The following is a 16043-nucleotide window of genomic DNA, read 5'->3' as shown; positions in this document are numbered from 1 at the left end:
AGGAATGTTCAAGTTTCCTCCTGAAAATGGTGTTTGGGTTTTGAACCATTGGTAAAAAAGACAGTCTTTACAAAACTCAGTTGTATTGAAATTAGAGAAAGCAGTGCTAAGCATATTTTTAAAAGATTGGAAAGCAGTAGTGAGAACCATAATTAATACTTGGATAGTAATTTAAGCATAGATAAAGGGAGCAGAAATCTGGATTCTGGCAACGATCCAGATATGGCAGTGGGCAGATGTAGAGATACTTGAAAGAAGAAATCATTTTCAAATACAAACTAATTTTGGTTTATCCCACAGCCAGAATACTTGAGTGTATGAACTGTGTTGGGCACAGTACTGGTACAGTTAATTATGTGAAGCAGAGAAGAAAACTTTGCTTAGAAGCATTTGGTTTTCACAGAAGTAATATACTATATATTTAGGAACTGTCATAATAACTAAGGCATGTAAGTAGATGAATATTGCATGGAATGCCATCTCCATTGGAATGCTAACCAAGGCAGGAATTGCTTCTGAAATATCTCAGAAGAGAAATAGATCAGCAGAAGGTTCTTTCAGTAATTCAAAGTGAAAGTAGTGAGAAACTAAAACAAGCTGGCATTCAGAAATAAAAAAATAAGTGATTTAAAGGTAGGATTTAAACTAAAAAAGGCCACAGTTTTTGGCAGCTTTTGGTCAAAATATTTCTGAAGTCAGATACTTTACTCAGCAGAAGCGAGATTTTGAATTGCTGATTGCATTAAGAGGGAAGATGTTATTACTTGAATAAGAGAGAAAATTGAAAGTTCATGTTTAATGGGAGAAAGTTCCTGGCACCTGGAAAAGGTTTTTAATTTATGTATAAGGTAACTATTAAAAAAAAAAGTTTTAGTTCAAATTATGAAATAATCACCTGCAAAACTCTGTGCATGCACTACGAGCAGCTCAAAGGTTTGGAATATTTGTATGACAGAATTAGGGAAGCAAACCTTTAGAAGGGATGATTGTGCTTTTAAATGGCAGGGAAAAGTTTTTGTTTTATCCAGAAGAGGCTCAGTTGGGTGTAAATTTAATCATGGACATAATCTGTGCAGCTGTGAACAGCTCAACTGTTTAATTTAGGGTGGTGCTATTCTGTGACATGGAGAGAGATATGTCTGATCATGTGGAATGGAGGGACTTGGTTTCAGCCACAAAAAATGCAGGAGCCCTCTCCATGAACAGGAAATCTGGGGAACCCAAATAATCAGGGTTTTCTGGGCCTCAGTGCTCATCTGGGCCAGTCTCAGCACCCTTTAATGGTCCCCATCCCTCCTATGGGAGAAGGCCCAGGGTTTAACAGGGGATGTTCACACTGCCAGAAGAAGGATTTGCCTCTAAGGAACCTTGAACATTTGTGCTGTATAATGATAGTAGGTTTTGTTTCTTTTAGTTTGTATTACATCCAGTAATCTAAAGGTTCTCATTATTATTATCTGTGAAGCTTATTTTAGAATGAAAGAAGCATTTTTTATGACAAAAACAAGAGCACTTCTTTACATCTATAAAATTTCCAAGATACTTCTATGTGAATAGAGTATTTTTTCTTTCAGTTTCTTATTGTGTACATCTCTGTTTAATTTTAATCTGCCATGACATTTGATTACTATAACTAACAACAAATGATTATTTTTAGTGCAGGCAATTATCTATATGACAGCTTCAATGATAATCCTCTTTCCTTATCTTAAATAAAGCTGAGGTTTTACTCAGCTCTGAATTTGGCTGTTCAGATTTCTTCCTTTCTACCTATGTAATTTAATGTAATCTGCATTAAAACTACATCTATAAGTATGATGTAGTGAAGAGAATTGTGATTATACAATTTACTTAAACTGCTTTCAGAAATCTTCAAATCTTCAGCACTTCATCCAGGAAATAAATGTGTAATGTATGCTTCAGCTATCCCTTACGCTATAATTAGAACTATTGAAGTCTTTGTTGAAAAGAGAATTAAAAAATATTTAAAACTTAGATGCCTGTTCATCACACAGCCTTATCCAGGCTGTTTTTTTCTCATAAGCTACTGGCAAGACTGTTTGCTGTTAGAGACAAAGAACCATGTGGGTCTAACAAAGATGCCTATCTTCAATTCAGCAGATTTGAGCTGCTGAGAAGCAGCTCTCTTGAACAGTTAATTATGATGACTTCTTTCTGTAATAAATTCAGATTGCAATCTGTCTAATTCTTCTACAACAAAAAAAGAAGTAAAACAAGAGCTAGCGAAGCTGTGGGAACAATTATTGAAGCTTGTTTTTTTTGGTCAGGGAGAATTTAGATGTCATTCTGTTTGTGAGTCTTGCATCTTACTCATTAATCCCTCACAATCACTAAAATATTCTGTAATTCCCAAGTGAAATTATTTTATCTTCGGGTTTTGGTGATTTGATTGTCACTGACTGGATTGAGAAAATAAAACACTTTTGAAATCCTGACAGTGAAAAAAATCTGTGCCATGTATGGAAATCCAGCCTGTGGAAATGGCTGATCTTATCTGCAGCCCCCAGCTCTGGCAGCCCAAGCACTGGAGTGCCAGGCTTATCAGGCAGCATTGTCCTCTTTGTGTGTGCAGTGGTGTTTATTGCAGGCTGCTGGAAGCAGGCTCCAGCTTTGACTGGATCTCTGAATGCTGCTGCAATATAAACGATAATATCCAGTAAGTGGAAAAATAATACTGACAAGATAATGATAATATTAGTAGATGGATCAGGTCTTGGTCATTAAGTTTGTGTAATCTCAAATAAGGTTTGCTACTGTAAACAGCATGTCACTTCCTTGTATTTATTTCCTGCCACTGCAAATAAAAGATCATTCTGATTTTTTTAATATGAAAAAAGAAGCATTTGAATCAAAATAGACTCTCTAAAGTATTTAGCGTTTCTTTAATAGTTGTGTAAGTGCAATCATATTACATGAAGTGATCCTTTCCTTTGAACAGGACCACACAAGCCTCTGAGAGGAAGCAAGTGAAGAACTATGATTCTTGTTAAAAGTCTGAATATTTGGAAGGGTCCTAAATTTCTGTGCTTTCAGTTCACATGTGGATGTTAAAGAGATCCCTCATCAGATTAATTCAACAATTCAAGTGTTCTCCAGGCATCCATTTAGCTCTTGTGTCAGAACTTTGTGCATCACTTCTAATTTCTTCCATTTGTTTTCAAGGATTGGAGTTTAATCACAGTGATTCAGTGTCCTCATGGATATCACAAAGTACAGCACTGATTGCACCAGCAGATAGAGTGAAGTTTATTCATAGTGCAGTTTATCCAGAAGTATTACATATAATTAATCTAATTTTGACTAAACACATAGGCCTATGCTGATGCTTGCTTGTTAAAATCCTGGTTGAGTGTGAGTGCACCAGAGGCAGATATTTGGGATCATAGAGCCAATGTAGTTACACTAATCCAGATTTGACAAGAGGCCTTGTAACAGCTGAGGGAGCTGACACTGTCCCATCAGATGGATCTCAGGAAAATTTCTTCTTCCATGGGCTGGGCTGATTTGTCTGAGCAGCACACACAGGCTCAGGAGAGCACATCCCAGGCTCATCCTTGCGTGGGATCTGATTTTCCACTTACATCATCCAAGTGTAAACTGCTCTTGCTCCTGCCTCCTGTCTTACATTCTTGCCAGGGGAACCTGTGATTTGCTGTAATTCTCTGTATGGCATCTCTGGTAAAACATTTCAGTTGTGGTTAGGATGTATTTTTGTATGTATAGACAGCTACTGAGGAAATTTGGACATTGTCCCCCAAAATTAGTGATTATTAATTTGTTTTAACTTATTTACTCAAAACGAATGTAGGCTGTTGGTTTTGTGCACAGAAATTGGATAGTCAGTGTTGCTGGTGGAGGATTTTCAGAACACGAAATTATGACTCTTGGACGTCATTATGGCATCAGAGATGACAGTCAAACAGATCTGCTCTACCTCCTTTCAGTGGCTCAAGACAAACTGAAGAAAAATACCTTTGAATATTTTGAACAACTGATTACAGTGTTTTCGTACAACGACCGAGAAAAGTAAGTTTCCTTTCATTATCCCAAACTGTTATTTGAGAAGTTCTTGTAAACCCACCTACTTTCTGTTTGTTGCTGAGCAAATGGTATATTGTGGCCAAAGAATATTATGTGTAATGTTAAGCCTCTCTCAACACTTGACAATAGGCAAGAAGAGGACAGCCTTCAGTCTTTTTGTCTATTTTACATTTTGTAGGTGGGCTTTTTGTTGTAAATGCTGTACTGAACATTCTGTGACATCAGATACCAGCTCATGGGCCAAACACAGGATTTTAAATCAAAGAGGAAAAATTGTGATTTAAGGGGGAAAATAAAGGAAAGAATTTGTATTCTTTATGTGACTCATTTGCCCTTTTTGTTCTCTGATGTCACAGATAAAGAATCACAGAGAATCACTGAGGATCTCAGTATGAGAAAGGCTACAATGTGGCCTTCAAGTTTCTCAGCTTTGTAATAGCAAAATGTCATAAAACTTTGTTGTCTTTTTCTCTATCCTGATATTCTTCACACATTTTCCTATGCACAGAAACATTTACTTGAAGTAAGACTGGAAAATACCTAATGTATATTTATACCCTTCTCTTTCTTATGTGCAGGTGTGGGTTGTTGCCCTATGAGACCTGCAGGACTATTTTCAAATCCTTTAAGTTGCCACTTCCTGATGATCTTCTGGAAACTTTACTGGCCAGGTAACTTAAGGGCAGGTAGGGTGACCTGCATGCACGGGTGCAAATCAATGCTAAATATCTACTGCAGACACAAATCTTCAGAATTTGTCATTTATCTAATATGAATCATTTAATGATGCAGATTTTGTCCCTACACACACAGACTTTCCTATTTATAGAATATTTATAATCAAGTGAGATGCGTCCATCTTAGCAACTTCTCTTCATTTTGCCTTGCATAGTGAATCATCTGGGATTTGGCAGAATTCTATGGAATTCATATTTCCAGAATCAGTTACTGATACTTATCATTTTCAATAAGATTCATTTTTTTTGCTGTAGTTGTTCCTGTGTATAGATGTGAGGTAAAAACAATAATCTTATGAAAGCACATTCCAAGGAAAGCACTAACATGAATACAATGAACTGTCTTTATCAAGTTGACAGCATCAGTAGTAAACAAAATTGGTTTGCTACTCCTATTAATCTTGCTTGAGACATATTTTATTGTAATTTTTAAAAAGGAAAAGGAGTGTTGGCATGGCTTTGGTACTTCTCCATATCACGTTTAGCTTTTTTGAGACAAATGGCTTTGCTAGCTGTATTAATGGGAATAGGAGTGAAAAGAAGTACTATTTAGTGCACTTATATTGAAGATTAGAGTTCAGAGTAAACTGTGGTGCTCTGAACACTCATGTTCTGTTGAATTTGGTTTTCCTGGCCAGATTTTCTGGTAATAGGTTTAAATGCATACTTGCTGTTTTCTTCTTTCTTTTGAGGGAAATACGTAAACCACATGTTTTGTCTGTGCTTTCATAGTCTGTTAAAAACAGGAACAGGTCTTGTCTTCTGTCATATTTAGATACTTTCAGGTAAATATTCTTCTTGATTTCAGGAGGAGTTGCAAATTAAGCATAGTATAAATATAAATATAAATATAAATATAAATATAAATATAAATATAAATATAAATATAAATATAAATATAAATATAAATATAAATATAAATATAAATATAAATATAAATATAAATATAAATATAAATATAAATATAAATATAAATATAAATATCTGGGTTTAGTAAATAATGAAAAGACCCTTGTCAGGCAGAAATGTGGAATCCATTTTGATAAAGCTTCTTTGTGCTGCTGTTCATCACTTCTGACACTGAGTTATAAGCATTAATCTTCAGAAATGTCTGAATTTTTACAGTAATCTACAACTGACATTTTAGAACTCCCACCAAGCTGCCCAACACAATTGTTGAAGGACAATTGACATCCCATGTTAGACGAGGGGCTCTTACAGATTCCATTTCTTAAGGGCTGAACTTGGATAGATGCACAACAAGGCACTGGATGTTTTGCTTTATGTACTAACTCAGGTTTGATAAGAAGCAGACAAGCCCAACACATCCTGGGCTCTAGAGACATGTTTATTGTTTGTGAATTTATACCAGGGAAAGCTTCTGTGCCCTGAACCTCTGCTTTCCTAAGGAGTGAGTGTAGGCAGTTAAAGAGAAAAAGCCCAGTACACTATAATAAAAATTAGAGATAAGCTTAGAACACAGGGAGGAGATCAAGGGCTGGATTTCACCCAAGTTCAGCAAGGTATCCATGACAGCTGGATGAGGTTTCAGCTGCTCAAGGTTCTTTCTGTAGGTGGTGGAGGAGAGAGTTATCTCCTCAGTCTGCATCAGAGCTACATTTCTAAATTCCCATCAATTTGCCTTAATTTCTAAAGGTGCTGAGGCCAGCCTGTGTTATAGATTTCTGTATGAGAAAGGTAAATGAAAATGGTGTGAAGCTGAGCCTCAGAAATCAGCGTGGGAAGTGCTTCACTTGACAGAGAGCCTTGTGTAAGGCACTTCTAAGTTACAGCATCTTCTGCTTCAAAGGTGGCAGTTTAGTGGAGTCACAGCACTGCAGGTAATGAGGAGTTGGCACATTCTTCATCATGTGTGCACTTGGCACTGTTCAGGAAGCTTGTTGTTTTGTGAAGGTGCAGAGCCAGGGAAACATTTTTTTGAACTCTATTTAATAGGACTTAATTTACAGTAGTGTGTAAATTGAAGAGTTGAGTCATCTTAATGAGATTTAAACTCATCTTTTCCTTTATTTCTGCTTTCTGTAGTTTTTTCCACACTGAAGAATCATGAAACAGGCAGGTTTATTGTTAATGAAGAACAGTCTCATTACTAGGGAGTTTGCAATTCAGTGTGGGCTGAGTTTGTCAACAGTATTCCAGTATTTTTTCCTTGGGTTTTTTGTTGGTTTTTTTTTGTTGTTTTTTGTTTTTTTGTTTTTTTTTTTTTAATGAGGAACCATGTAGTTTTGTGTCCACTGATACTTCTAAAACAAGTGGTGGTGGTGGTCCTACTCTGGGAATCTTTATTTATGAAGGAAGAAAGTGGTACAATAAAAGTTGCTGGACTGATTCCCACAAAATCAGGATATATAGCTAATGCACTAGCTGGACCCCATTCAGCTATAAAATGATGCTGGACAATGTGATCAGATAATAGTTGAAGGCTGAAGCTCTGTGTTTATTCAGCTTTGCTATCTGAGATTAGGTGGCAAAGACTTTCTCCAGGACTTAATGACTCTATTTTTCTATTTTGAAAGGTAGTACTCTTAAAGTATTTATTATTTACATTTGTAAATTATACTGCAATGATCTGTCACTTATTACAAGCATGGGATGAGACTAGAAATTACTGTCTAATTTTGTGGTCACCTCCAAATGACCCAAGACTTTGTTTACTGTACCCAAAGAGCACTCAGTTGCCATGGAGTGAAGGGAGACTTAGCAAAATTTGGGGTTTCATAAGACCTTTTCATATTGTCCATCTAGTGTAAATTTATATTTATAATCATGGGATGTTGAAATAGTAGGATTTAGGTACCCAGCAATGTGAACAATTTTCCAATTTACCTGAGCTGGCATATTAAAAAATATTTGCTTTCTCAATCAGCATTTTCTCACTTAGTTTTTTAATCACGGGACAATACAGAATTTAATCACATTGCTGTAAGCAGTGCAGACAGTACACAGTTGTTTCTGCCAGAAAACTACAGTAGTCATTATAAACATGTCTTTAAATTTATGTAGGCATAATGAAAAACTACAGTTTGTTTAATAAATAAATTTTGCGAAGTGCTTAAGTAATGATTTCAGGGGGTTTTTCTGTTATTTTTATTTTATGCAATGCTAAATTGATGCTAACAAGGACTTAAAAAGAAGCAGTCTTTCCCTGGAGGATTTATAAACAGCTGGTATCTAAGGAAGAGACAAATTGAGAGGAGGAAGAATGGATGACAAGTTTACAAGCATTACATGTTGATTATTCTGCATTAATTCAGCTGTTAATTGTAGATCCCTAGTTTTTTAAATTATGTTTTTAAATTTCTGTTAAAAATAGCTGAGTAGTTTTTCACCTCCCTACACTGCTGGGGTTGGTCTTTTTGAAAGGTTCTTGTTTTGAAAAGGTGAATCTCCAGTCAGGTAGCGGTGCCTGATGACACAGGGCTTCCTATATAGTGATCCCAGTTCCCAATTCACTTACAGGCCAGGCCAGGCCACTCCTGCCTGCTCAGTTTTCCCAAAGATTGTGGCTGGGTAATAGTTTTTTACCTGGTTTCCTACCTGTAGTGGGTTTTTTTAGGTCTGACCTTTTTCTTTCAGGAAGAAACCCTCTTCTTCTGCTACAGCAAGTGTCCAGTAGCAGGAGCAGCAGTGGAAATGATCACGAGGTCTTTATCCTGCTGCTTTCTTGTTACCTTTGGTGCCTGTGACTCCCTGTGCCTTTGTGATTAAAAGGATCTCTAGAACTCATATTTTAATCTCTTAGGACAAATTATTCCTGTTACTCAGTTTGCTGAGGAGCTGATGGTTCAATTCATGGTTGTTCAAGACATGAGTAAATGTAGAATAAATATAAATTGAAAAAAGAGGATGGTAGCCATTATTATTTAATAGTGACTTGTGCTTGCTGGTTTAAGTCCTTTAATATGAGCAGTTTATGACAATTTAGTTGTACACCTGTGGCAATTTAGTCCATGTAGAACTATGTTGCACAGAGAGTATCAAACAGGCTGAAAAATCCCAACATTTTCTCTAAGGTTAAAGCAGCAGATGCTTCTGCTTGGTTATTATCAGATTAGCTTGTTAATAAATGTTGTTTGAAATGAAGAAATTTAAAAAAACTCTGCATGTATATTAAAATTTCACATAAATTTTTGGGATATAGATTTCTTGATGGGAAAGAAAAACTTATTAGTAAGTAACCTTTACTCACCAAAGCATCCTCAGGAATTATCATCATGTGATTTGACTAGATTTTTCACCTATCTGGAATAGTTAATTATGAACGTATTTTTATAAGCAGAAATGTGTGATTATTTCTGTAATGATAAAGAAAATAAAAAGCTCTTCAAACTGTGATAGTGACGGAGGAGTGACTTTCATAGTCTAAAATTTCATGCATTGGTGAAGTAATAGGGAAAAACTGAAGAGAAGGGTGGTTTAAAGCTATCTTTGGTGCATCTTCTTGATAAGACAAATCTAATTTCCTTTTCTGAAGAACACTGTCTCAGCATTATTAACTCCAGCCACTGAAATGTATGACATCTCTGTCCTAATAATATCCAAACTGATAACATCTCCTTAGTCCATCTGAATGCTCTGGCCAAATCTCTAGTGTGTGCTTTTAGTAGATTGATACAGTAAGTCACAGCAGTAAAAAGTTCTAAAGAGTAGATTTTTTTCCTTTCTGGGTTATTCTAGAGTATTATTTTGAGATGCTTTCTTTAGCTATTTAATTATGGGATTTAGGAATCCCATTTCCTCTGCCCATGTTAAAATTCTTGGTTATAGATAATTTCAAATCCATATTGTCATCTCAGCTCACTAGTGCTGTCACATCAGGTTACTTTTCTCCTTGTAAATGTTTGTCAAAAGCAGAAGCAATGCTTTCCTCAACTTTGGTGCCTCGAGAGAAAGTTTGAGTAGTTACACACCTTCACTTGTTCTTTGTTTAAAAATCGTGCTTATATAGCTCAGCATTTCGGTGGTAGAATTAATCTTCTGACTTTTCACAATGAGCAAAAGGTAACTACATAATAGTAGAAGGAAAAGTAATTTGTCCTGATTGTTCTGAAATTCCAATCTGTCTGCTATTATTTTTCCAAGAGGTATAAGCCTTTTGATTGTCTTATTACATACATCTCATGCAAAACTTGTCTTCCCTATTGCCACCTGAAAAAAAACCCACAAAAAACACAACAACAACAACAAAAAAAAAAACCCCCAAAAAAACCCCCCCAAAAAAACCCACAAAAAACCCCCCAAAAACAAACCTGAAACTAAGAACCCACTGGAAGTGAAAATGGTAATTTTCTTTTGTATTGGATATATTTCCCAAAGGTAAGGCTTTATGGAAATGTTAACTTGCATGTGAACTATGGTAAAGAAGCAAGCTGTGATAGGAGGGTTTCTCATGGCAGTGTTTCAGGCTCCATTTAATTCTGGTAGCAGTAGCATTCTTTTCTGACTTTGCTTTCATCTTCAGCATAACTCACTGTACTTAACATTCCAGTTTATCGCTACCATCTCTGTTTATGGCTCTCAGTATATTTTATTATTATCTTTCCTGCTGACTATTAAATGAAAGGTGTTGGGGGGGAAGAAGGAAAGGATGAGTTGCAGTTTATTGCAGTATATTTTTGTTACCAGATCTATTTCTCCTCGGGTATTGTTTTCCAAGTTTGTGCTGTAAATTCTCCCTTAAAATGCCTTCATGCTTAATTTTTTGTTAGAACACCCTGCAATGATTGAAGGGTTTTGAGGCTTGTGTTTTGTGCATTGCTATTTCATTAAGGACAAGGCAACATGATTTTCTGAAATACTTGTTTCCTGTGCAGTAGTTTTTGTCTCACCAGATGGCAGGGCAGAATTGTTTAACCTGGTGTCTCCCACCAGGTAAGAGATACTGAGTCTTGCTGGGTGTCTGTGTTTCTCCATGGACCTCAGTGAAGCTCAGACACTTCCAGGCTATGTTTTTGTACCCAAACTGGGTCCCTTTTGCAGGTGGGTGGTGTTGGGTGAGACAGGTGTCCTTCAGAAGCTGCCAGTGCTGTATTTATAGCAGAGCATTCCAGCTGTTCTTTTCAAGCTTCAGCCCAAAGGTATCTTTCAACATTTGGCTGGTGACACTGAAAGAACAGTGGTTCCCAAAGGCCTGAATCACCTCAGTGTTCTGCTGAAATGAAGACTTTTATTTCTAAAGCTGCTTCATCCAAATCAATGGCAGAGGGATGAAGTGAATTACAAATCTGTTCCCATGTGGCTTATTAGTGCAGGGTAAGGATTTTAGAAATCTGAGGGAGGAAAATGGCATTTTCCACACGTACCTGTAGACCTGCAGTCCTTAGCTGGCAGCATATATATCTTCTGGCATATGTATCTGCTGGCAGCATCTATATGCATTTAGGGGACAGCCACAACTGATACAAATATAGCTATTTATCCATAGGAATAAAGAACAATGCCATAAAGCTGTAACCAAATGATTTTAAAATATGGCATTTTAAAACATTTGATATGTTTGTGAGCTGTCTGTTTGTCAATTGCAACTTGATCCCAAGGTGTGCGCAAACAGCATTTTTGAAGGATTACTTATTTTCAGGAGGTGATTGTAGAAATCAGATAGAGCAGGTCAGTTGTGTTACAGCACAGATCTGCTGTGCAATTCTGTTTCTTTTCTAATCAAAGGAATCATACACTGATCATCCCAACTCCGTGTTTGTCAAAAGCTGTGAGACCAGTGTTGGAAAAGGTTGGGCAGTGCTTCAAAACTAAAATGAAAATAGTTGAAATGAAGTAAAACTTGAAAAAGTTGAATTCTACTATAAGAGACAATAATAAGGTGTAAGAATATGGAAAAGAATGTATAATATAAGTATTCCTGACATTTTGTAATTTTTCTTTCACTCCTGCCAGTGTTTGGGAATAAAGCAGTATAAAAATTTTTATCCCAAAAGCAATGATTAGTATGCTGCAGATAACATGACAGAACTTTGTTAAAAATTCATTTTAATCTTGAGTCATCTTATGGATATTCTGCTCAGGTTTGAAGATAAGCAAAAGCAGATAGACTATAGAAAGTTTGTTCATGCACTGAACTGGAGAGAGAATCAAGTCCATGCTTTTGTGGAGGAAAAGGAGCCACCCAAGGTAAAACCAGTGTCTCAATATAATTTCTCCAACTTTAACATGACTGTCTTAGCCAACACACATTACAATATTTTTTCCTATTTGTGTATTTGTACCTGTTTTCTTTAGGTACTTATTTTTTAATACATTTAATAGGGAGGTTTAGGTTGAAACAGAAGTCAAACAGGGATGAGGAGGTGCCTAGTAAGTATCACATCATTTTATAGAAGAAAAAAAGAGAAGGAGAAGCAGATGTATTTATCCATGGACAATGGGCATGAGTACTGCTTCCCCCACAAATATCATTGTCACATGTCAAACGATCTGTTCATTTGCTGAGGTAGACAGAAAATACTTTAAGCTACACTGGCATATGCAGAAAATAGCTCTGCATTTTGTGTAACTCCTCAGAAACCTGTACATAGCACACCACATCCCTGGTAGGCGTGCACAGAGAGAAGAGCTGATGGATCAGCTTTGTGTATCTTCAGCCTGCTACTTAGGGTAAAAAAAAAATGCAGTATCAACAAACTGCAGAGACTAATCTGATCTTGCCATCTTGTGCTGAGTGGAACATTTTAAAATAGAAGGTCCATAAGGCAATTATGCTGAATTTTAAATACTTTGTAACAACTAAATCCAAAGACTTCTGCCAACACATCATTTTGCTATTCTGTCCTGACCAATGTGTTGTACAGAATGTGTTTGATTGTGTCCAGACCATTAAGAAACAAAGCATTCCGTTGAATTCAAGTTCACTCAGGGCATAGTTTAAACCAGTATTCCTCAGGCACTGTGCTCCTGACTCCTCATTCCTGTCTGCCTTAGCAAGACTTCCTTCTGTAGCATCTCAAATTGTTGATGGTGTTTAATGAGGGCCCAGGGCTGTTGGTTTGCTCTGCTTTCCATGGTTGATTATTTTTGCTTTGTCTTTGTGAAGAATTTTTCTGTCTTGTACAGATAAAATCAAAATACTTCCACATGTTTTATACAGCAGTCCTGAGGATCATGATGTTGATTAGCCTTTGTTGAGGGGGTATTCTTTGTCTTTACAGATAAATTCTGTGCTTAAGCAATAATTAAATATTTAATATTTTAAGAGAGGAAACTACAAAATGGAAAAAAAATCAGAGGCAGGAAAAGTTTTAAATCTTGTTCAGCTTTAGAATTAAATTGTCATTCTGTGCATGACTTGCCATGAATGAATAGCAGTATTTTGAGGCTACAGTACCTGTGTTTGACAGATAGATTTCAGCAGCAGAGTTGTGCTTGTTTAGCTTGCTTTCTTTTTTATTCCTTCTCTTTATCTCATTATTTTGTATGATTTTTGGTGTTGAGACATAGATAACTTTCAAGAATTTGAATTATTAAGTATTTTAATGAAGAAAATGTAGTATTATTTAATTTAAAAATGTCTGCAAAAAAGGCTAGTGATAGAAAATATTTTTAATGAAATATTTTCAACCTTCATAAGAATGAGCATGTTGTAATCTTTTAAGAAGATGCCCTATATAAAGACCAAATTTTTCACAGATTTGTCTGTGGAATTGAAGCATCTCATTCAATGTTATGGTGACCAGCTTGAAATGATTCCTGTTTTCATTATTTTATACTAAGATATTCTCTGGGTTACTAATTTCAGAAGGAAGATATCTGGAACCAACTACCACGATCCCCTCCCGTGACTGGGATCAGATACCCTCCTCTTCTGGATGATCTGTTTGGCAAGGAAGAATAATCTCATCTTTCCAAGGCACTGATTTAAGATTGGTGCTTCAGCTCTGAAGATTACTTAGAGAGATACCAAAAACATTTATTGTATAATAAGAAAAAAGCAGATGCAGGTTTTATTGCATTTAATTTTTCTTGTTCCAACAGAGACGTATACTTGTATGTTTTTGGAACTCTTTCTAAATCAACAGCACGTCTCTCACACTTATACAAGCATAAATAAAACTAGATCCTCTAATATCTGCCTGGTTGCATGGAGAATTTGTGAGTATTGAGAAATCTTTGAGACAAACACTGCAAAATCTGACTGACCCTGCTTTGTTCTGAGAACAACCCTTGTTGGATGACCTCTTAATATTGGGTTTGACTGCGTTAGCACAATGATGCCATTCCATTCAAGTTTCCTCCCTTGCTCTGCAGCTCTTATCTGTGGTTTTGTTCTATCCCCGTGGTGATGCTCAAGTGCTGTTCATGTCAAAGTTGGTTATTTTGTGGAGGAAATGCCAGCAAGGTTTTTTGCACACTATAAAGCTGTTCTGGTATCAGAGATAATTATAGCCTTTAAAAGTGGAAGCAAATGTTTTGTAGGCATGGCACAGAAGCTGTCAGGTCTTGCTTTTTGTTTTAGATGTGACTCAGGTTAGTCCCACCCAGCTTTACGTGGGTGTGACATGTCTGAAGAGAAGGCATGTCAGTGGAATTTCAGTGTGCAGCATTCTTGCAGCAGTACTTGCCCTTTGAAAATTCACCGATGCCCTTCTCTTTCTCCATGGCTTAATGGAGTTCCTGTTAGCATTTTTGTATCTTTTTAAGCTTATACCAGCTCAAAGCCATGATTAGATCTGGATTTACTTTGTGCTCTTGTGAGAGGAGTAACTACCCCACTCTGAAGAATGGAAGAGCTGAGGTGAAAGTGGAGCTGATTCATCCATGAGATTCCACTGGGGAAGGGGAAGAGGAGCTCTTCTGGTACCTGGGAAGACTTAGAACCCTTTTTTTTTCTTTAATCTGAAATTACAGTTTTGGGGAGGAATTGTTTGATTTAGAAAGATGAGAATTCAATGTATCTAAATCCCCAAACTGAGGGAGATACAAATGGTAATTTTTTGGAAACTTGGAGATCCCCCTTACAATTATGATTCTATATAGAAATACCTTCCTACACCTTTGCATGATAATGTCAATGAAAATCATATTCTTATTGTACCATATGGTAAAATATAAAGCTTTTGAAAGCTCTTTGCCTTTTTTGCAGTGAAAAAAGTCTTGAGACAAAGTATAATTATGTTGTTGCTGCTGAGGAGGGGTAGCAATAAAATGGGCAAGGAGTGTCTGTATCCAGAGGCTCAAAATGAAAAAGGCAAAAATTCTCCAAGTTTCAAAAAAGACTATGAATTGCTTTTTGAACCAAAAGAGGAAAGTGGTTCCTTATATGACAATAAATATCTGACCACAAGGACAGTGTCAGGATCCAACACAACAATTTGTGCTTGAAGCCAATTTGATGAAAGCTGGATATTTTTATGACATGCCACCAAGACTGAGATTGATGCCAAATGAATGCAGTTTTTCTTGTAAAGTTTGAATGTTCCCAAGACTTCAGAAGAATTTGTTTCAGTTGTGGAAATCTTTTACAGCTGAGGGTTTCCAGGAAAAGGGGACCCTGAACATTGAGAACCTCTCAAGTATCTTCTAGAGAAGATAAACTCACTTTAGTTTGTTTCTCTTTATGTGTATGAGACAAAAGGAACATTTTTAAAAGAAAAAAATACTTCAAGAAATACAATTTTTGTAATTTAATGTGGAACCATGTTCATAGGTCTATTCAGTCATGGTTTGGTCTTGTCTGGTCATGGTCAAGAAAGGAGACTGTAGACTGGAATCAGTGCAGAGAAGAGCTGGAGAGGTGACCAAGAGAATAGAGATAAGAAAGGTGACTGAAGGAGCATAATTTATTTAGTGTCATAAAATGAAGGCTCAGGTTGAATGAACATCCTTTCTCTCTGTAAATACATTGTTGCCAGGTGAAGAAAATTATCTGGTTCAGGTAAGAACATAGTCTTAAGGAAAAAAATGGGTATAATTTGCCATGCATAAATTAAACCTGGACAACAGAAGGTGGCTTCTCACTTCTACAACAACGAGGGTCTCAAACTGCCTTCCAAGACTGATGTACTCAGTTTTAAGGTTGAGATGGGTTCATCTGATGATGGTAATTTCAGGAGGTTTATGATACCAGTCTGAATTATTAGTCTTACTTCTTGTTTTCCCTTTTTCCCATGCATCTTGCATAACCCTGACAAACACAAAACAATCTCCTAGGAGAGGGCAGACAGGGCCTGAAAAATATTTTCATTGCTTGTCACTGTGCTCAGTGTGTCACACGCT

The 16043-nt window shown here is 36.5% G+C and overlaps 1 protein-coding gene across 1 annotated transcript in view; it reads left to right on the top strand.

Moving 5' to 3' along the window:
- Positions 1-13895, top strand: part of EFHC2 (EF-hand domain containing 2) — a 57016-nt gene extending 43121 nt beyond the window's left edge. The window contains exons 12-15 of the mRNA XM_072935274.1: positions 3850-4047; positions 4641-4733; positions 11840-11945; positions 13567-13895. Of these exons, the coding sequence (XP_072791375.1) occupies positions 3850-4047; positions 4641-4733; positions 11840-11945; positions 13567-13662 (493 nt within the window). The 3' untranslated portion in view covers positions 13663-13895. The remainder of the gene's footprint in view (positions 1-3849; positions 4048-4640; positions 4734-11839; positions 11946-13566) is intronic.
- Positions 13896-16043: the final 2148 nt, after the last annotated feature.

The sequence above is a fragment of the Taeniopygia guttata genome, chromosome 1 (assembly GCF_048771995.1).
Source record: "Taeniopygia guttata chromosome 1, bTaeGut7.mat, whole genome shotgun sequence".
In the NCBI taxonomy this organism is placed as follows: domain Eukaryota; kingdom Metazoa; phylum Chordata; class Aves; order Passeriformes; family Estrildidae; genus Taeniopygia; species Taeniopygia guttata.
Note: the sequence above shows the minus strand (reverse complement) of the source record. Positions and strands in the feature narration are given on the sequence as shown.